The sequence below is a fragment of the Mytilus edulis genome, chromosome 9, assembly GCF_963676685.1.
Source record: "Mytilus edulis chromosome 9, xbMytEdul2.2, whole genome shotgun sequence".
Classification (NCBI taxonomy): domain Eukaryota; kingdom Metazoa; phylum Mollusca; class Bivalvia; order Mytilida; family Mytilidae; genus Mytilus; species Mytilus edulis.
The window spans coordinates 84223856-84246631 of NC_092352.1; the positions used below are offsets into that span (position 1 = coordinate 84223856).

Below are 22776 nucleotides of genomic sequence, written 5' to 3' on the forward strand. Positions count from 1 at the left end.
AACTAGATACCCTAATAATGATTGTGGCCAAGTTTGGTAAAAATTGGCCCAGTAGTTTCAGAGGAGAAGATTTTTGTAAAAGCTAACGACGGACGACGACGACGACGACAATGACGGACGACGGACGACGGACGACGGACGCCAAGTGATGAGAAAAGCTCACTTGGCCCTTTGGGCCAGGTGAGCTAAAAAAGGTTGAAACTGAATAAACTACAAGTTACCTGCACAAATAAAAAATGTTTACTTTTTATCTAATCTTTTTTAGAATTTTCATATTTAAGTGTTGTTACTATTTAGGTTGCTGTCTCAAAAGATGTAAACCCACATTTACTTTTATTTAAAGTTAAAATAAAAAACCATGATAGATAAAACACTATCCAAATTTAGTAAAAAAAATATATATGCTGAAGCCTATCTACCACTAAAATAAATCCTTAATTAGAGATCTTCTATTAAATAGAGATTTAATAATGTGCTTCAACCAAAATATTGCACACCTGTTACCACCCGCATCTACGACACATATATATTTTTTCTTTACAAAACTTCACGCTCGTGTTATTAAGAAATTACTATGAAAACACACCTGGTTCCTTTCTCTGGTCTGTAAAGCTTTAACTCTTTGTCTTTCTTCTGCAACATCTTCATCTTCATCTTCTATGATGTCAGAGTTTTCTGTATCAACCTCGTTACTATTCTTCTTACTGATACACGGTAAGGCATCTTGAATTTCACCTCCTGTTTTTCTGACATCAATGATTCTCAGTAACATTATGTACAATGGTATCTCAACTAATGGCTGTAATTAACATAATATATCATTAAAGGACGGAACAGTATTCTAAAAAAAAAAGGAAAACTGAGAATGGAAAAGTGGAAAATGTCAAAGAGACAACTTCCTGACCTAAGAGCAGAAAGCAGCCAAAGGCCACCAATGGGTCTTCAACACAGCAAGAAAATCCTGCACCCAGAGGTGGGCTTCAGCTGGCCCCTAAACTAAAATGTGTACTAGTTCAATAAAAAAAAAACAATGTATGTGGGTTCTAACCACTACCTTCAATGAATTCCAATGTAACATGAAAAGAAGGTCATATTTGTAAAATTATTTCTGTAAAATTATTCAAATAAAATAACTAACTATAGGTTGACAACATAAGTAAATCTTTTTTTTCTTCAACAAGATTAATAGCAAGCATGAATCTGATGTTCAGTGGTTATTGTTTGTTGATGTGGTTCGTAAGTGTTTCTTGGTTCTTGTTTTTTTATATAGATTAGATGGGTGGTTTTCTCATTTAAATAGTGTTACACTAGTCATTTTTGGGGCGCTTTAGCTTGTTGTTCGGTGTGAGCCAAGGATCCATGTAAAAGAACGTACTTTGACCTATAATGGTTTTCCTTTTACAAATTGTGACTTGGATGGAGAGTTGTCTCATTGGCACTCATACCACATCTTCTGATATCTATGACCAAAAATAATCAATGTTCATTTTCTGTGACAATTGAAGATATGATTGAAACATTACAAGATTAGTGAATAAATATATTAAATACCTACCCACAGTATAGGTAGGAGTATGTTGGACTCCCACTTAAAATATTCTCCAAACGTAATGTCCTGTCCATTTCCAAGTAAACTTGTTCGATAAATCTTCAAAATAATTACAAAACATACTCTATACATCTTTATATTAGAAACTAAAGTTTATTGGTACTCATAAAAAAAACTTAAAGGATACATCTTAAAACTTAACATAAACTTAAAAATATAATAACAAAACTCACTCAATACTGACAAATCTCCCATAACATATCTTGAAACATCAAAAAAAAACTTGTTCAGTCTAATTTTCCACCATATTCATACGGAATATTACAGATGATATTGTCAAGTAATTCATTTATACAGAAACAGATTCTACCACTTTAACACATTGACAACAATATTCCTTCCCTCTCTATTGTTTTCTATAAAATTTCAAAATGATTAGTAAACCAACTTATTTTATAATTCATATTAATCGTGTCACTTCTATGACCGTAAATGTGTTGCTGTCTACCGTTCAAGAGTAGAACTGTTTTAAAAGCCATGCAATAAACATTGTAAATCAAAGCTTAAAAATATACATATCTGGATAAATTTTGCAGTGTTCACTAAATGAAATCCATGCAAATCAGTATGTTTAAAACACACATCATTCAAATAGTGCTATGTTATTTCTAAATTGTTGGCACCAAACACCTTGACTAAAATTAATTTTAGTTCAATTTTTCTTAAAATTTTGACAAAATATTATAATTTGACCCATTGACCAATAACAAAAATTTAACGAAACTTGAACCACATACTTTGTTTGGAAATATTATTGGATAAATAGTAGTTTGACAATCACATATTTGATAGCTGAGAAGCTTAATATTTGCTTAGCAATAGAATGTGATTAAAACATTCAGCTGATTTTTACAGAGTTATCTCCCTGTAGTGTTATATACCACCTTATTCTAATTTATGTATGACTTACCCTGTCAATATAATAAATGCCTCCAAAAACTTTGTAAGGTGGCAGAAGCATAACAAATATGTAGTGCATGATCCTGGCGGGGATCTCTCCAGAAATCATGTCAACTAAACTGACAGCCAAATAAGGTAAGAAAGATATCTGAAAATCAAATATGATATTTAATTTAGGCCAGAAATCATGTCAACTAAACTGACTCCTACATACGGTATAAAAGATATCTGAAAAATATGATAGTCAATTTAGTAAAACAGTGCAGCTAACATTCTACCACAAAAGTGCCCCAAAAATAAATGAAAACAAGGAAGTAATTTATTGGACAATTTTTTTAAATATATAAAATTATGCAATTGAAATAAATTTATAACTGTATCATTGTAAATAGGGTGCAAACATTAATCCATCATTCTCTCTCTGATGAAGGTCCCTTTTGTAATTTATAACAGAAGAAAGGTGTCAGGCAAAATTAAAGAACCTTAGTGAGCACGCTCACATACCCCACGTCCCCACATTGTCATTGGAGAAATTAAATAAGTATAAGAAAAAAAAATTGTATGAGAAAAAATATTGAATAATAATTTCCTGTCAATATACATAGTATGTCCTTATTATCTGAAAAGGTTTCGTGAAATTCTGTTGTGGGGTTTGAGAGGAGTTGCGGTGACACTGTTGCAGTAATACATTAAAGTAAATAAGTTCAAAGGGGCGTAACTCCTAGAAAAAAATTGAATCGTAATTTCCCGTCAATATGCACAACTACATAGTATGTTCTTATCATCTGAAAAGGTTTCGTGAAATTCTGTTGTGTGGTTTGAGAGGAGTTGCGATGACAAACTGTTGCAGTAGTACATTAAAGTAAATAAGTTCAAAGGGGCGTAACTCCTAGAAAAAAAATTGAATCGCAATTTCCCGTCGATATGCACAACTACATAGTAAGTCCTTATTATCTGAAAAGGTTTCGTGAAATTCTGTTGTGTGGTTTGAGAGGAGTTGCGATGACAAAGTGTTGCAGTAATACATTAAAATAAATAAGTTCAAAGGGGCGTAACTCCTAGAAAAAAAATTGAATCGCAATTTCCCGTTGATATGCACAACTACATAGTATGTCCTTATTATCTGAAAAGGTTTCGTGAAATTCTGTTGTGTGGTTTGAGAGGAGTTGCGATGACAAGAAACAGGACTGACGGACGGACGGACTGATTGACGGACGGACGGGTCAAAAACATTATACCCTCATATATATTGGGATGACAATATAATATTATTTTGATTTAAATTTAGTATACTTACAAAAAAGTAGAGAACAGTCAATGATGATTGACAGGTCTCAAAGTTGTCAAATAAGAATTGAAAGATGTACACAAAGAGTGTAGATGAAGGTATAATTGTCAGGAACAGAAGAACGAGGGACACCATAGCGCCACCTGGCTTTAAACTGTCAACCTGAAAATAAAAAAATACAATATGTCTATACAATCAATTGAAATTTGTGTACCTAGACATTTTAAAAACATAGTTTATATAAATCTAATACCCTTCTTTCATGCCATTTTTGTGATTTAGAAAATAAGCATTTATCCCCGTTGTTTCAACTCTGGTGGATATATGTCTCATTGAAAATTAAGCTCATCTCATACTTTTTATATTGCATATTTTCAACCAAATGTAAAGATTTTTTTTAGATTATAGATAACACCTGTTTGGCCAATACAAATATCAAATGAATGTCATTTTTAAATTATCTCCCCTTAATCACAAAACAACATTGACCTCGCTTTTTGATTCTGTCAAAGAAAGACAAAACTGAAATGGATCAGATATTGATTAGATACTATGCTAGTATCAAAACACCTCAGTTATTATCACATACGTGAAACTATTACAATATCACTTATATGGTTTAACATTTACTTTCTTAAATAAATACCTATCAATTTAACTTTTGATTTTTTTCATAAATGTGGATTCATTTATCATTGTGTGTAGTATTTTCAGGAAAAAAATGTTATTTGCAGATACTTAAACTGTGTGGAAATTACTAGGGTTGATGCTTTAAGATTTTTATGCAAGTGCAAATATACTGAATTACAATGTAAAACTTGAACTTAACCAGGAGGAAGAAGTTGTTTAAAGACTCTATTGAGGGGTTGAAGACCGAGGATGTTTGCTGTTGGTCAATAAAAAATGACAGTTTTGGGCTAAATCAATGGGTTTCCTGTAATATATTTTGAACATTGGCTGACTTTTTGTTCTCAATATACAGTTATAAAACTCCTAAAGAATCCTGTTTTGTCAATTTCTTTATTTCATGTTTCTTGTACCAATGTGTTCCACGATTCTTGCGTTTGGATATCATTCACAGTCTGGAAATATTAAATTTTCAAAAATAAAAAAAAGTCTGGGCGGGCGGAGATGAAAATCTGCCAAATAATTTAAATAAGCCTTTTATTCTACATACCATCCTCTAAATGATATCCTGTATAGCAGCTAGTAGAATAATACAGAATGCTGCAAGCACACACAACTTGTATACATACACCACTGTATAATAAACAGTTTTTTTTTTTATGTAATACCCTCTACATATAATATACCTGTATCGCAGCTGTCAGAATAATACAGAATACTGCCGGGATACAGAACTTGCAGACGTCAATAAAGAAGTTAGATAACCAGTAAACACTGAATGGTACGCCTGCTGTTCTCAACTGACTTCTGATCTTATACTGTAATTAAATTAATCATCAATAAACTCTATAGGTTGCACTTTGTAAATACAGCTGATTCTTAAACCACGCCTCTTTTGGGGAGATCTAGAATATCACAGAAAATTAATTTTGTTTCCAAACTGGTTCCCAGTTATGCTCTCTGTGTTGCATCTCACAGAGACAAAACTTCAGAATGTTACCGGTTAAGATACATGTGAATATTGTTTATATTGAAACCTGTGGTAACCCTACAGTTGAGGTAGGGGTAGTTAAGAAAATTAGTGTTAGCTTAAACTCTGAGAAGTTCACAGCATACAAACGTTGAAAATATGCTGCACAGCTCTATATTTTGACCTTTGGAAAAATTGTAGTGCATATGAACTTTCAATTCTAGGATAAGATTTTTTTCAAAACTTCATAGTAAAAGTGGTACAGTTTTATCCATAAAAGGAGTTCCTATGGGAAATTGAATTGTCAATATTTACAGAAATGCAACCTATAAAGATAACCTTGGCTAGTGGCAAATCAAATAAAATGCACTGAAAATCATATCCCTACTAATGAAATCATGAAATGGATTTATACATGTACATGAATATGTATTTTTTTTTGCTGCATGACGTTCAATAAAGTAAATAGGATAAGAATTTATAACATCAGAGGTCAAAGTAGGACCTTCAACAATAAGCAAAACCAATGCAGTGTAGCAAGCAGAATATCCACCTTAACTGAAAGCTAGTTTAAAGCTTTCTTTTAACTAATTAAGTGACCATGTTTTCACTGACAAAAATATCAATCAGCACACTTCCAATGGATTTATCCTTATAATCAGTCTGGAATAAGCATGACTTTGAGCAATATTAAAATACGAGCATTGATAGGTTGATTACCTACTCTTGTTTTTGACTTTTTGTAAGATATTTGAAATCCTCTACTTTTATTCATGTAGTGCCAATAAAAAATTTACTTGCTTATCTTTTCATAATTTTATTACATATAATTTAAAACATGTAAAAGGCCATTTTTTAAAATTTCATATACTTCTTGTTATCATTTCAGTTTCTGAAAAAAAATTGGTGCCTATGTTAAATGTTTGAAAAATCTAGAGAATCATTTCTGGTCAAATTTTCAATAGATTATATATCTGTCATTTTTTTCTACCTTGTAAATTCTGTTATTTATATACTATCATTTTATAACAGTAATTTAAAAAGCTTGTTATCTTGAAACAGACTAGATAACATCTTTAATGACTGGATAGTAGCATATCTAATGTTATGTATTTGACAATTTAAAATAATATCAATTTTAGTACAAACATGTATGACCTGACAGCCAATGCTGGAATTATCTTAAATTACCTGTCTATCTTTGACGAGATCAACAGCAAAACCTGGTGGCACAACAACAAAAGCAATGGCCACCAATATAACAGATGAGAATGCATTGTTGTTGTATGTTAGTTTAGTTGATGGTTTCCACAATGGCAGACTTGCAGCAGATATTGTGTTCTGTGTTCTATTGACCAAGGAAGATGCCATGGAGAGAAGACTGTTACTCATCAGAAGTATGACAGAAGGTATACTGTGTGTAGCTTTACTATTATACAAAATACTGTATCCAACATTGCTGATCTGAAAAATACACGAATACCTTTTTCATTGGGAGACATGACTTTTTTTAATTTGATTTTTTTTAATCATTTCCATCAGTTTCAGAACAGCCAAAATGGAAAAATGGAAGAAAAGAAATGATAAAATTCAAATTCTTAAAAGGGAGTTAAATTGAAATGGAGTGGGCTGAGAATTTAGATATTTGTTAATCTAGCATTAAACAGCCTAGCAATGAATTAAAATGTACCAAGAAGAATCTTTACTTTCAAAAAATATAATTGTATTTGATTTTAAAAAATATATATATTAGCTGTTTCAGAGCTCTAATTTCTTCAACAACTTTGAAAAGTCTGAGTTTGAGTCTGATGATGATTGTTTTAAATCCCTCTTTATTTATATACATACTGAACTAGCTGTCACAGTGAGATTCTTTAAGTCTATTCCAAAGTTTGAGGTAGTATCTACGATCTCAGATGAGTTTGTGAAAGTTTTTGTTTCAAACATGCTCCTAAACATCTGAAGGAAAGCATTCCCAGTGGTGGTTCCTGAAATACACAATGTCATTTTACTACCATATCAAAGCAATATTTCAGTTCTTATATACATATCAATCTAGATCTAAAATACAAATAGGTATTAAAATAAATATTCGATTGGTAAAGGGGCATAACTCAAGAAAGGTTATAAAAATTCAAACTTGATCAGTGTTTTGTGGTAATAAGCATTGTATATAAGCTTCATTACATTTGATTGAGGCAAACTAAAGTTAAAGAATGGTAACCAATTTTAAGACGTATGATGTACAGACAGAGAAGGGTAAAACTTAATGATGCCCCCTCTGCTACGGCGGGGGCATAAAAATTGTTCAGCTTATGTATTTCTTCTTACTACTTTTATAATCTAACCTTGTATATTTTATACTATGTCTACTGTCTGCCTGTCCCTGTTAACTAACGTCAATTCAAAAACCAAAGACACATGATGAGAAGGCAAAGTTGTGATCAAGAAAAACTACACAATGTGTTCATCTATCAAAGATGACAAAAGATTTTTGACTAATCAAAGACTGTTAGGTAGGACTTGTCAAGTTCAAACCATATTCATAATATCATGCTATAAAGTTTGCATGATAAGTTGAGATATTTTTTAACATCATATAAAAATAAAACATACAGTGACTTGACTGTTAGTGTTGCTCTCCACCAATTGCAACTCATTCAAAATTTTGACCAAATTGCAATTTGTTTTATTAAACCAAACTGTTCAACTGGTCAGAATATTGAACAAATTGTTCAGTCAAAATGTGAAAGTGCAAGGTGATAAAATAAAATATACTTACAATCCTATATGACTTTAACTCCACTTTAATGATGTTGTGACAAAATTAGTTTATCAGTTTGTATAGTTATATTATAGTCATTTCCATGCTGAAGAGGAACTGTTTATTTTGAATTGCTATAAAATTGTCCAAACTAAGCTTTCATATAGTTTTTCTTTCTTAAAGTATTCTATATTTATAAGAATCAGATATCATTTTAAATAAAACATCATATATTCAGTAAAATATGTGTGAAATAACAATATGCTATTGATAAGTTTTCAGGGGAGATAACCTAAAATATTATTCTTTTGAATAAAGACTTTTTGAAAGAAAAGTTATTATCTCCCCCATGGAAACTTCCTACAAACAGATATTGCAATTTTACACATATTTTACTGAATATGAAATGTTTTAATTCACATAATGTCTGATTCTTATAAATATAGAATACCTTTTAGAAAGAACAAGAGTGCACACGCTGAAATGTCTCGCCTTCTTTACTAATCATTGATATTATGTTGATAGTCCTAAATATAAAGCTTTATTACAACTGTCAGATAAACTTAACATTGACCAATGAACCGTGAAAATGAGGTCAAGGTCAAATAAAACCTGCGCGACTGACATATAGATCATAAAATATTTCCATACACCAAATAATTAGTTGACCATATAGTATTAAAAAAAACCACCAAAACTCAAAAACTTAACTTTGACCACTGAACCATGAAAATGAGGTCAAGGTCAGATGACACCTGCCAGTTGGACATGTACACCTTACAATCATTCCATACACCAAATATAGTAGACCTATTGCATACAGTATAAGAAAAACAAACCAAAACACAAAAACCTAACTATAACCACTGAACCATAAAAATGAGGTCAAGGTCAGATGACACCTGCCAGTTGGACATATACACCTTACAATCATTCCATACACCAAATATAGTAGACCTATTGCATACAGTATAAGAAAAACAGACCAAAACACAAAAACTTAAGTATAACCACTGAACCATCAAAATGAGGTCAAGGTCAGATGACAACTGCCAGTTGGACATGTACACCTTACAGTCCATCCATACACTGAATATACAAGACCTATTGCTTATAGTATCTGAGATATGGACTTGACCACCAAAACTTAACCTTGTTCACTGATCCATGAAATGAGGTCGAGGTCAAGTGAAAACTGTCTGGCGGGCATGAGGACCTTGCAAGGTACGCACATACCAAATATAGTTATCCTATTACTTATAATAAGAGAGAATTTAACATTACAAAAAATCTTAACTTTTTTTTCAAGTAGTCACTGAACCATGAAAATGAGGTCAAGGACATTGGACATGTGACTGACGGAAACTTCGTAACATGAGGCATCTATATACAAAGTATGAAGCATCCAAGTCTTCCACCCTCAAAAATATAAAGCTTTTAAGAAGTTAGCTAGCGCCGCCGCCGCCGCCACCGGATCACTATCCCTATGTCGAGCTTTCTGCGACAAAAGTCGCAGGCTCGACAAAAACTATATGAAAGCTTAGTTCGGACAATTTAATAGCAATTCAAAATAAACAGTTCCCCTTCAGCATGGAAATGAATATAATATAACTATACAAACTGATAAACTAATTTTGTCACAACATCATTAAAGTGGAGTTAAAGTCTTATAGGATTGTAAGTATGTTTTATTTTATCACCTTGCACTTTCATGACTTGGCTGTGGTTTTTGTTCAGCAGATGGTTCAAATTTCTGACCAGTTGAACAATTTGATTTTATAAAACAAATTGCAATTTGGTCAAAATTTTGAATGAGTTGCAATTGGTGGAGAGCAACACTAACAGTCAAGTCACTGTAATATGACATTTAAAAAAGCAAATTTTCTTACAGACTATATAAAAAATACAGAAAAAAATTAAACACATAATGTATATTATTCCTATATATATAGTTAAATTTAGACAATACCCTCAATAAATCCTTTTTTTGCTGATGCGGCGTAAAGCATTTATCAATCAATCAATAAATTTAGACGTTATTGAGGTGACTGTTAGTAAAGGGGAAAGGGTTGGAGCAAATAACATGTGAAATAAGTTCTATTCAACATGCATACAGAGCAGAAAATAATTCAACCATGGTAATACTGGTTCTCTCTTTAAAATTTCTGCCTTTCTTTCTAATTTATTAAAAAAATTCCATGTTGTCCTTTATTTACTCCATAAAACCTGATAAAATGTCACTTTTCTGATTAGGTGAAAAAAATCCACAATTAAATTTGCCTGAATAAGAGGGGAGGCCTCTGAGAATCAAAGCACTTGTTAGCACTGTTGGATAAATATTTCTTTCATTTTCAATGTGAACACATTCAGACAAAATTTTGAATTGGAGTTTCCTTTGTCCCTAATTGTAGTTGATATCTGAAAAATGTGTTTGTCATAATTAGTAAAACCTCAGTTACCGTTCAATTTATTAATTTTTCTAATTATTAGTAATCATGCATTGTTATTTGTAAACCGGTCATGAGATTGATTCCTATTTACCGCTAGGGACAATGCTTTCACCTGAACCAACCACCTGTATTACCCACAAAACAGGAGATTTTCTCATCATTCCAAGACATTGACTGCCACGCTGCTATTCGTTTTCCAAATTTTAAATATCGGTTATTCCAATAGTTCCCAACGGAACAATAACCAGCAGAATCTTCAGAATAAATATGTGTTATATTTTAATATTTGTTTATTGAAACTAAAATCATAGGTGGTTCAATAAATTTTCTTCCAACCTGTTAGATCTAATCTGAGTTTTATCTGCAGTTTTTAGCAACAGTTGGGTACTAAAATCCTTAATACTCTGATATTTTACTTTAATACAGCATCTGATAAATTAAGGTGGTACCTAACACTACAGGGAGATAACGCTGTCAAATCACCTAAACGTTTTAATTATGTTGTGTTGTTAAGGGAATATTAAGCTTCTCAATGATTATGATCAAAATAAGTGTTTGTCAAACTGCTATATAACCAGTGTAATTTTTCTGATAAATTGGTTCAAATTTTTTGAAATTTTAATGTTTTTGTCAAAGGGTCAAAGTAAATACTTTGTCAAAATTTTATGAAAATTAAACGAGCCAAATTAATTTTACTGAAAGTGTTGGGTACCACCTTAAAATACAAATGAAATCTTGCAAAATAAAATGTATAGGGACATGTATGGTTCTGATTATAATAGAAAAAAGAGTAAAGGACAGATTTCATCATGGTTATAATATTTATGAAACAAAGCAGTTTAAGAATTGCAATTCAAATCCTCATATTGACCTGGAAGACTTAGGATAAGGATTATAATTACACTGTTGTTGTGAAATGTACATATAATTTACCTATATCAACTTATTTCACAAATAATTAATTTCCTGTTCAACCCTTGTGAGCTGTCATTGTAATTGTATAACCTTGCTGATGTAATGGATACTTGATGTTCTTTATTATAAAATACAGTGACTTGACTGTTAGTGTTGCTATCCACCAATTGCAACTCATTCAAAATTTTGACCAAGTTGCAATTTGTTTTATTAAACCAAATTGTTCAACTGGTCAGAATATTAAACACATTGTTCAGTCAAAATGTGCAAGTGCAAGGTGATAAAATAAATCATACTTACAATCCTATAAGACTTTAACTCCACTTTGATGATGTTGTGACAAAATTAGTTTATCAGTTTGTATAGGTATATTATAGTCATTCCCATGCTGAAGGAACTGTTATTATTTTGAATTGTTATAAAAATGTCCAAACTTAGCTTTTATATAGTTTTTCTTTCTAAAAGTATTCTATAATATATCTATACAAACTGATGGACTTATTATGTCACAACATCATTAAAGTGGAGTTAAAGTCTTATAGGATTGTAAGTATGTTTTAATTTATCACTTTGCACTTTCATAACTTGGCTGTGGTTTTCTACAGCAGTTAGTTCAAATTTCTGACCAGTTGAACAATTTGATTTTATAAAACAAATTGCAATTTGGTCAGAATTTAGAATGAGTTGCAATTGGTGGAGAGCAACACTAACAGTCAAGTCTAATGTAATATAATTTATTAACATATATATGCCTATCATTAAAATTAAAAACAAAAATACTAGTCAAAAACAGGAACTGATTCAGAATTTCTCATGGCAAGATGGTTACATTTGTTGTCAATGAAAAAAACTAGTGTTTAATGAAAAGATGTTTATATACTATATAACAATATATACCCCTGTAGCCGTGAGATGGAAGTCAAGTTATATTTACCTAATGAATCCCTAAGCAACACGGGTGGATTTTTAGCAGATGGCGAATAGTTTGTATAATTAGCATATATTCCTGATGCAAGTGTCAGATTCAATGGTGATGGTGCTGTTGCCGTATTCATCGCTGATGTTTTACTCACTACTAACCCTACTACCACAAATACTACAGGAAGAATCAGATTCACAAATAATAAAGCCTTGTCTTTTAAACTTCTAATCAGACGAACTTTGCTTAGGGCCCAAAATTGCTGCGTTTTTAAGTTATCTTGTTCTTTGACAAGTGGCGATTTTTCAAGGGCTGCAAGGATGTTGACAGTACTTTTGTCGATTGACTCAGCATCATGGTTATTATCAAGTGTGTCTGCGCTGGCAGCATGACCACCTAGTTTCAACACGTCTTTTATATCCATGGATTGGTCATCTTCCTCTTAATAATCAAAAGAAAAAACTTGTTATAAAAAACTGAATACTTCTTTTTATAATTTTACTGGGGTGTAAAAGCATTGAAAGAAGAGCAATTTTGTGTGAGGTGCTTCATATTAAAAATGTGTGCACAATCAAAGCTTTTTTAACCCTATAAAATTATTTTTTTAAAACGCATTCAAATCTTATACATATAATTACATTTTAATGCTATAACCATGAACTTGGAAGTTATGTCAAGCTTTTGGTTTGTTTTTCTAAGATTGTTTTAACATTTTTACAGATAGCAGTCATAGCTGTTATATTTCATACTGAAATCAAATATTTTTTTGTCAGCCAATCAAACTACGGAATCAAATGAAATAGAAATTTAATGGAATTATTATCTTAAACTGATAAATTCTGTGAAAGATGATATATTCTTTGAAAACACATTGAATAAAGAAGAATATAAAGCAATTTTTGATTTAAAGTGCACCAACACCTTGTAATTGGTTAAAAAAATCCTGATCAATGACAAAATTTAACACAATGACAAAATGATGTATTTGTTGTTTTTTTTCTTCATGGTTAACATCACATACTATTTAAACTTTTGAAAATTATTCTATAAAAGTGTTCTCATTATAATAAAAGTGAGTCAAAACATACAAATGTGTAAAACGTTAAAAACTTAACGACAATTACCAAGTTTATTGGTAATCAATGCAGTGTTATTTTAAACTGGCCATAAAATAGTTCAGCATTTGCTATGAGACCTGTGTATGCTTTCTAAAACTTTACTGGTTTATACAAAAAATTGTACACAAATTTTCACATCATTTTCAATTTGTTTACTTAATAATAATTACCTAATGCCAAGAAAACTTCTTCCAGTGTTGTCATTGAAACACCATAACTTTTAATTCCCATAGATTCTGCCAACGTTGACACTTCAGTACTTTTAGATTCCAAGGCAGCAAAAAGATCTATAAATAGAAATAGTCAAAATCTGATTGTCTTGTTACATTGTGAAATTCATTTGATAAAAGAGACATTCAACCAATATCAGTATTATTGTAAACCAACTTATTTTTCGTGGATACTTAATTTTGGGTATAACCCTTTTCATCTCATTTCACAGCTATTTAATTTAGGGAATTTCGAATTAACTTGATGTAGTTTGATTAGGAAAGATCAAAATTTTACATATTCACGATGATCTATATTCGCATTGTTTTTCTACTCGCGAAAGTCAAGAAAATAACTTGGTTTACAGTATTCCATGGGAACTAAAATTGTTGGATTTCTTGGGTAAAGGTGAACCATAACTTTAGGTGTTCATTAAAGTGTAGATGTTTTTATGTCCTGAATGTATAATTCTTAAAATCTACACACAAAAAAAATCGTCAAAATGTTTTGTCAACCGCTGCAAACTAATATCAATTACTAGAAAATAAACGTATCAAAAGTTGTTTTAATTCAGAAAGTATTGTATGTTATTAGCTCTTGTAACATAATAAGAAGCATAAACACACAAAATATAAAATATTGTAAATCAGTTAATTGTATTTAACATTGAATTCTGTCCAACCAATATGCAAAATCAAAGTGATGGATATCACTCATGGAAAGATTAGAACAGAAGTTAGAATTATTTCATATTAAGGTACAGTGGGGAATAATGAACATTTATTAAGAAAGCACTATTGCTGAAAATTGTATTTACAGCAGGTCTTTAGAAGGAAACTTGCCTTTCCAGTATGAGGATAAATGAGCTCAAATTAAATAATATGGGTCTCTTAATATGCACAATTTTATTTAAACTGCAGTTTATATCTAATTGAAATTATGTTGCCGGTTCTAAACATGTTTCAAAAAAACAAAAAAATTGCATAAATTCTTCTAGAAAATGTTACCAAATTTTAGTGTGAATACATTTAGTAACAGCAGCTAACCTGTCCTGTTGTTAGGTAGGGTGGTGCCTAAGTAAAGATTTAGAACAAGTTCTAATCTTTCCAAAAAGCAGGACTCCATTTTAAGTAAAACTAAGCAATGAAGAAAATCCACAGATCATGAACATATTTTTTGAAATCCAGTTTGCAATGAACCTACTTTTAAAGCTGCCAACTTCCTCCAATGGTAAAGTATAAGCTAATTCCTTTCCATGAGTTCTCCTATGTTTGGCACCATCAACATTTTTACAAACAAGATCTGTGATACTGTCACGATCGCTAACTTTATCTACAACCATGCTGTAAAGTTCAAATAAATAAATTATATAACTAAAATATTTTTTTTTTATTTTTTTTCTAAAATAATATCTTTATTGAGTTTTTTCTTTTCCGTAATGACAAATTACTCGACCTACAGCAAATAACAAAAACAAAGATATCCTTCAATGAATGATTAGCTTTTCAAGGAAAAATGTAAAAGGTCCCATTGAATAAACTACAGAAAACAAAAGCTATTGTATTTATACAATGGAACAGGTGAATTGGCAAATATTTAAATAGCTTTACAAAGAGGAACTCATTCAGGAGAAAGATTTCATTTCTTTTGCAATAATTAAAATCTGTAGTCATTACATACTTTAAATGATATCCTATTCCAAATCTGTTCTTCAGGAAAAGTGATGAACCACAGCACCTAAGTTTTCCTTTACTGATGAAAGCTTTCCTGTCTAAAATAGAAAAAGATTTAAGTTTTATAAGCACATTATACAATAAACAGCAGAATATGTGAATAAAATAAAACCACTCTGAACTCAAAATAGAACAAAATATGAAATTGTGATTGCTGTGGAATTAATTCAATATTTCAGATATTTTCAAGGCCCTTTAATGATTTAGTATAGGTTGTTGAATTTGCAATACTCTTCATATTTTTACAAACTTGACATATTGGCTCTTACAAGATGCTGTCTCAATGAAAACTACAAATATGTACATTATTAGGGATGTTTTTTTACAATTATCTTTTTTTGGGGTGTGGTTTGTGAAGAAATTACTCAGAATGCTTCATTCTCTGAAAAGATTAATTCAGAAACCTACCAGCTAAAATATCTGCTTCATCCATGAAATGTGTGGTCAGAAGTATAACACGCCCTTTCTTCTTTTCTTTCAGGACAGACCAAAGATGGCGTCTTGAAAAAGGATCTATTCCTGCGGTGGGCTCGTCTAGAAACACAATCTGTAAAAATAGATAAAAAATATAAACACAACAAACACATTCAACAAACATCTTTATGGTGAAACTATTGCAGTATGATGCGAGAATTCTGTATTCCTGCTTATGTAAAAAAAAAATTAGACTCATCTAATGTAGAAAACCAAGGAGTCAAACCAGCCAAGTTATCACCTACAGAAAATACGAAAGATTTGAGGATGAAAAATTTTAAATATTAATTTGTGGATTCTTATTTTTGCATCTTCTTATGGATGCAAAAACCTTTTGGGTTTTGGTCTAGTTTTATCGGTAGCTTTAAATTTTGATTTTATAATGAATGCAAAGACCAGCTGTAATTGGTATAACATTTTGGTGGAATTTAAATTTGCAATTATCTGATGCTGACCACAAAATATAGTAAAAGTAAGATAACTGCAAAAAATCCTAGCTATATGTACACATTTTTGAATGGATAAGGAGTAATATACATCCCTGAGCAACATTTAAGGCAGGGTAAAGAAATCCTTTATTTCTTTTATTGTTTTCTGCTGAAGTATTGAAAATTTAATTAGTCAATTCAAGAGAACAGAATTATTATCATGATTATATGACGATGTAAAAGATATCCCAGTGTTTATGATCTTGGAAACAGAAAATGATATAGAAACAAGAATGTGTCCATAGTACACGGATGCCCCACTCGCACTATAATTTTCCATGTTCAGTGGACCGTGATATTGGGGTCAAAACTTTAATTTGGAATTAAAATTAGAAAGATCATATCATAGGGAACATGTGTACTAAGTTTCAAGTAGTTGTGACTCTAACTTCATCAAAAACTACCTTGACCAAAAACTTTAACCTGAACTTCGCACTTTCATTTTCTATGTTCAGTTGACCATGAAATTGGGGTCAAAACTATAATTTGGCATTAAAATTAGAAAGATCATATCATGGGGAACATGTGTACTAAGTTTCAAGTGGATTGGACTTCAACTTCATCAAAAACTACCTTGACCAAAAACTTTAACCTGAAGTCAGACGAACGAACGAACGGACGAACTAACGGAGGCACAGACCAGAAAACATAATGCCCCTCTACTATCGTAGGTGGGGCATAAAAAAGAAATCTAACAGCAAAGAAAGTACCTTTGGATCTCCGATCAGAGCTATAGCTACAGACAACTTTCTCTTCTGTCCACCACTAAGGTTTAATGCAAATGTATCATCTTGATCAAGTAATCCAACATCATTTAATATCTGCTTTATCTGGAAAAAAATAATAAAATCATTAAACATATAATTGTATTCCCTTTCTTTTCTACTGTGGATTCATTCATTTCCGTGGGTACCTAATTTTTTTGGATTGAGAAAAACTTCACTATGATGGATCTCATGGTTTTGCAAAGTCTGCATACATTCTTATAGAAAATTTGTAATTTGTTGGACATTGAAATTTGCATGTTCACTAGCCAAGGAGATGAGGAGTGGATTGTAATCCTTGGCTAGCGAAGATGTGAAATTCGTGGTTCCCAGGTTACCTCGAAATCCACGAAAATTGGTATCCAACAAATAACAACAAATATACAGTAGTTAGTAATTTTTCAGGGGTATGGCTTCACTACTCTAGCTAAGACATTAAATTTTGGTAAAAATAAGAACAGACAATTTTTTTTATTTTCTTGCAAATTTTAAAGCTTATTTGCATACATGTCAAGTGACATGATATTCGCGTGTAATACACGCTTTTTCAACGGTTTACACGCGAGGATTTTGTCACATGGCGTGTACACGCTTTTCAACACTTTACACGCAATTACACGCATTTTTGTTCTTTTCACTTTGTGGTCGTTAGTGATATCGCTTTTCTCGTATTTTTTCCTTATTCGGCGATAAATACCGAAAATTTCTAAGGAATTGTTGTTTATTTTTCTATATGGACAAACAGTAAAACATACATGTGATTCTTCCGGCGGGAGTTAAAATCTCCCGCTTTTCAGACCCTCTTCCGTCCCTCCCGTTAAAATTTGAAATCTTCCGCTTTTTCAAAATGTCGATCTCGAAAAAATTTCAGTAGACATTTCTGTTTACAAAATAGATACAGACAGGGGAAAAGTCCGAGAAACTCTAAATTGATATGGGAAAAGTCCGAGAAAATCGGAAGTTTCCTGTAATGGAATTTGTGTCAAAAAGGTAAATAAAAAATAGCCTCGAGTAATCAATGAAGGTGTTAAGGATTAGACTGTATATACAACAATAAAAGATGATTGGCTGGCATTTACCTAGTAATCAACTAGCTAGTTAAATAAACATGTCTGGATGATTAAAAGTGATACTGACAATGGAACAGTTGTATAAACATCGACTTTAATTAATTTTGATGCTGTTGAAAACATGGAACAGACTTAGTTTATACTGAACCTGAAAGACAATAAAATCAACTCAAATATGATATGTCTTCTATCTGGTCCAATGAAATACCTAAATAAGTGTGTTTGTCTTATAATTTGACAAAATGCAAACTGTATGTTATCACCAAATACTTGTACCCCAGCATCAAATTAAAGAAGACACAGTATCTAGCCAAATTAAAAAATGGTGCAAGTCCAGTGCCAAGGGTCAAGACCATGCTTACTACACTTCAGGCAAAGCTGATTATGGTGGCCCTAATTACTTGACCAAAAATATGGAGACAGCTACCCACCAGAAAGACCACAACTTTATCAATTCAACAACTTCTGTTACAAACATGTTCAGTAGTGGTACAAAAGTTGACAATGTGGCTAAACTAAAGCAGACATACTTTTTGCCAACTATGTATGATGGCTGATCACTTTATCTTGAACTATATAAAATTATGATGAATAAATATTTGAACCCCCCTTATCTTCTATTTTACTAAGTAAAAATGGCTATGTAGGTGCTTGAAGGTATGGAATCATTGTGGTGTTTTAACAAAAAAGGTAGATATGCAGTTTAAACACACACGAAAAAATCTTACGTATGTCGATAAAAAGGTCGATAAAAAATCTCCAGTTTTGAGGCCCAAACTCCAGCTGAAAATTTCCAAATCTCCAGTTGTGGCTTCACAACTCTGTCACATGTATGGTAAAAGGCAAGTAGTTTGTGATTAGTTTTAACGATTTTGTTACTTTCTTTCAAATTCAATTTAATGGGGAAATGTGCACAGAAAGAGGTCGCTTTCAGGCTGGTACCGTCGTCTAAAGCGCCGATTGTTAATTCAAAAAGATGTGTACGTACCAAGATTCAATGTTTATAAATTATATTTTGGAGTTCGAGTTTTAATGATTGAGTGACAAGTAACGTATTGTGCATTCTTTATTGCAATGATCAAAAACAATACATGTGAGAGGAGAAATACAATGCAGCTAGTTGAATAACCATTTAACATGTGTATTTAATGGAAATCAAATTTATAAAACATTTTTCTTTTTTAATTTCAGTTTCAAATATAGCCAACAGATTCTACAGGCCATGGGGATGAAAATATCACAGAACTGTTGGATCAGCTCTCATAGTACCAGCTATCTTCTGATGAACTACCCAGTTTTGACCAGGCAATAGCAATGGGAGCAATGGCAGAGATAATAGATGACATTTTACATTGCCAAAAAAACAACATAATGACATTTTTTTCAAATATCAATTCCTACTGTGGAAGAGCATTTTCAATTATAAAGAAATATTGACACTGAATTCTGATCAGAACTTGACTATGTTACATTTATATTGTACATTGTTGTATGCTGTTATCAAATAAATGTAACTAAACTTGAAACTGGCAGTTGTTTTGAATATGTGCCTAGTGGTGGTGCTTTAAAAACAACATAAAAGACCACTGCTTAATACAATAAAAGTTCACAGTAGTATATATATTGTTTTTTGTATATTAACAAATTTGTATGTGAAATTACCAACATTACCACATTCATATTAAAAAGTCCGCATCTACGTCACGCGTTTTCACACTCTTTTTGACATGTCATGTCATGTCATGACATGATTTCCCATTGTCAGAGGTTGACATGTCTGCTTATCTGGCAAGAAAAACACCAATGCAATGTTGAAAAGAATTATTCATTTTCAAAAATTGGAAACATATAAATACTAAATTGATTATGATGATTTAGAATACAATTAAAATGTAATCAAGGGTTTTTTCTGATACAATCAGTCCAGTGTAAAGTTAACAGAGAGAATATCTTCTCCTTTGAAAATTACCTGAAAATTGTAATGATATTTTGAAAGGTCAATAAATGAACTTTTACAATTTCAGAGATTTTGTATTTCAGAAAGGGAAGTAACTCTTGACATATTTATTGATAAATTATACAGTGAGATTCCATCTCATTCTTGTTACACTTACTGATTTCATCATATTATCTTTTTTAGTTCCTTTGATTCCAGCAAACAGTTGAAGATGTTCAATGACTGTCAATTTGTCAAACAAAATGTTGTGCTGTGGACATACCCCTGTTGTTTGTCTGATCTTTAACATATCTCCTGGGTTGTTTATGTCCTGTGTGGAAATTAAAAAAATTCAAACATTATTTTCAAAAATCAATGCAGATACATGTATATAAAGAGCCTGAAAATAATGGAAGTTACATTTTAAATTGAATTATTTGGCCTTCTTTTACCTATATAGAGGTTTATACTAAACTAATACTAAACTAATCATTTAGTTACCCTCAATCTAAACCCCAAATAAAACCCATATCTATAAACCATGACACTAGCTCTAACCCTAAAATCTAACCCTAACCAAAAACGAACCCTAATGATAAAGTACAGGGACCCCTAACCAAATTAAAGTAGGCCAATTATTTCATAAATCACCATTCAAGTGGTTAATATTTCTAACAGAAAAAAACAGCTACTTTCCCCTTTACAAAGTTTTACTTTGTTAATTCATTGTTAAAATATCAATTAAGACAACAAACTAAAACAATGCATGTTACAACCAGATAACATGTCCTATTTATTGAACTTACCAAACCTAAGACTTTAGCTCTTCCGCTTGTTGGTGATACCAGACCAGATAACATGTCCTATTTATTGAACTTACCAAACCTAAGAATTTAGCTGTCCCCCTTGTTAGTGACAAAAAACCAGACATGTCCTATTTATTGAACTTACCAAACCTAAGACTTTAGCTGTTCCCCTTGTTGGTGATACCAGACCAGATAACATGTTGAACAGTGTTGTCTTGCCCGCTCCATTATGTCCAAGCAAACATGTGATCTGTCCTGTGTACATTTCTAGAGACAATTCTATAAACAAAAAAGTTCTATCTGTTAGTGTCCAATTCTTTTATATTTCATTCATTATAATCCATATTTTTATCATACATGTCAAAAGATGGCATCATAATAGAAAAACAAATATTTCTATTTTTTTCACTTTTCATATAACAATAAACTGTTGACACAGAGAAATGCCTTACTTGTATGTAAAAATGCTTTTGTTTTACACCTGTCTGTCCTTCAGTATGTCCATCCTTCTGTCCATCCTTTGATCTGTACGTCATATTATGGGTATATAGTTATTCCACATATAATTCCTCCTAAAGTTTGAATTCTAGGAAGTTTTCACTCTGATGTCTGTTTGTACATATATTGAAGGTGTGCATGTGGTTAGGGTTTGGATTTTTATTAATATTTGCTCTTTTTGGGAGATAGTTGAACTTTATCTTTTTATAGAGTATTTACTTGCATAAGAGGAGCGTGCTCCCATGCACAACTTTGTGTATTTTAATACTTTGCATCTGCAAGGGCATCATTTATGTCTCCCAGACACAATAATATCTCAAAGAAAGTCCTAGAGGTACAGTTACTTCAGAGATGAGTGTGGGGCATCACTTTGTCTAGTTTGAAATTTAATTACAATACTTTAACATATAAAATATGCCAAACATTCAAAGTCAATAAACCATGACTTAAGGTGCAGAGCATACCACTATGTGGAAATGTAATATGCCAATGCTAATACAACTGCATACTGAATACCATTGAATATAATAATCACAAATTTAATCCTCATTGTAATGAGAGGATTCAAGGATATAATCATCTAACCAATATAATTAAACAGACCAAATAATAAACTGTACTCAGTTAGAAATAGTTGATGCAGGTACCCAGTTAGAAACAGCATGCCTAACTCTCACATCAAAGACTTTGTCATAGCAAGAGAATTTGTTTACATTAGTATACTATGCTTACTATTTACTGCAGTGACTGTTTCTTCTTTTCCACTAAATTCTTTAGTAAGATTTAAAATTCTGAAATTAAAGCAGATTTAAGGATTATTGCATTTCCAATTTCAATATCTTGGAAATTGTTGGGTTTTTTTTCATGAAGGGTAAACATTTATTATGCATGTACAAATAAGTTGAGAAATTGTGAATATTTTTTCAAAAGATACCAGCTACAATAAGAAAATTGAATTCATATTTAAATTATGCAATAATGATTTCATGTGTTGTTACACAGGTCATTTCCTTTGATCCTCCATTGGTTACTCCGATTGGCTTGAAAAATATCAGGATGGCTCAATTTTTTTTTTGGAATCCTTAGTTTCACTTGCTCTGATATTTTTTTTTTTTTCTGGCACTATCCAATTTTTTCTTTACAAAAATAAATGTTTACAGGACAATATGCTCACTCCCAAGTCCACCCATCTTGACATCTATTATCAGTAAACCACAAATTTTGTATTAAAACCATA

General features: G+C 31.5%; 1 protein-coding gene across 5 annotated transcripts in view; it reads right to left on the bottom strand.

Annotated features, from left to right (window-relative positions):
• LOC139489210 (cholesterol transporter ABCA5-like) overlaps nt 1–22776 on the bottom strand; it is a 197493-nt gene that overhangs the window by 160868 nt on the left and 13849 nt on the right. For all 5 annotated transcript variants that reach the window (XR_011656162.1, XM_071275416.1, XM_071275414.1 and 2 more), the window contains exons 10-25: nt 22272–22330; nt 21187–21320; nt 20414–20566; nt 17176–17295; nt 15912–16050; nt 15451–15541; nt 14974–15113; nt 13731–13847; nt 12458–12883; nt 7243–7382; nt 6586–6858; nt 5111–5242; nt 3807–3959; nt 2520–2657; nt 1556–1648; nt 587–799 (exon numbers count right to left, since the gene is read on the bottom strand). Coding sequence is in view for 4 of the 5 variants with exons in the window: in XM_071275416.1 (XP_071131517.1) it covers nt 587–799; nt 1556–1648; nt 2520–2657; nt 3807–3959; nt 5111–5242; nt 6586–6858; nt 7243–7382; nt 12458–12883; nt 13731–13847; nt 14974–15113; nt 15451–15541; nt 15912–16050; nt 17176–17295; nt 20414–20566; nt 21187–21320; nt 22272–22330 (2521 nt within the window). In the remaining variant the exon portion in view is untranslated. The remainder of the gene's footprint in view (nt 1–586; nt 800–1555; nt 1649–2519; nt 2658–3806; nt 3960–5110; nt 5243–6585; nt 6859–7242; nt 7383–12457; nt 12884–13730; nt 13848–14973; nt 15114–15450; nt 15542–15911; nt 16051–17175; nt 17296–20413; nt 20567–21186; nt 21321–22271; nt 22331–22776) is intronic.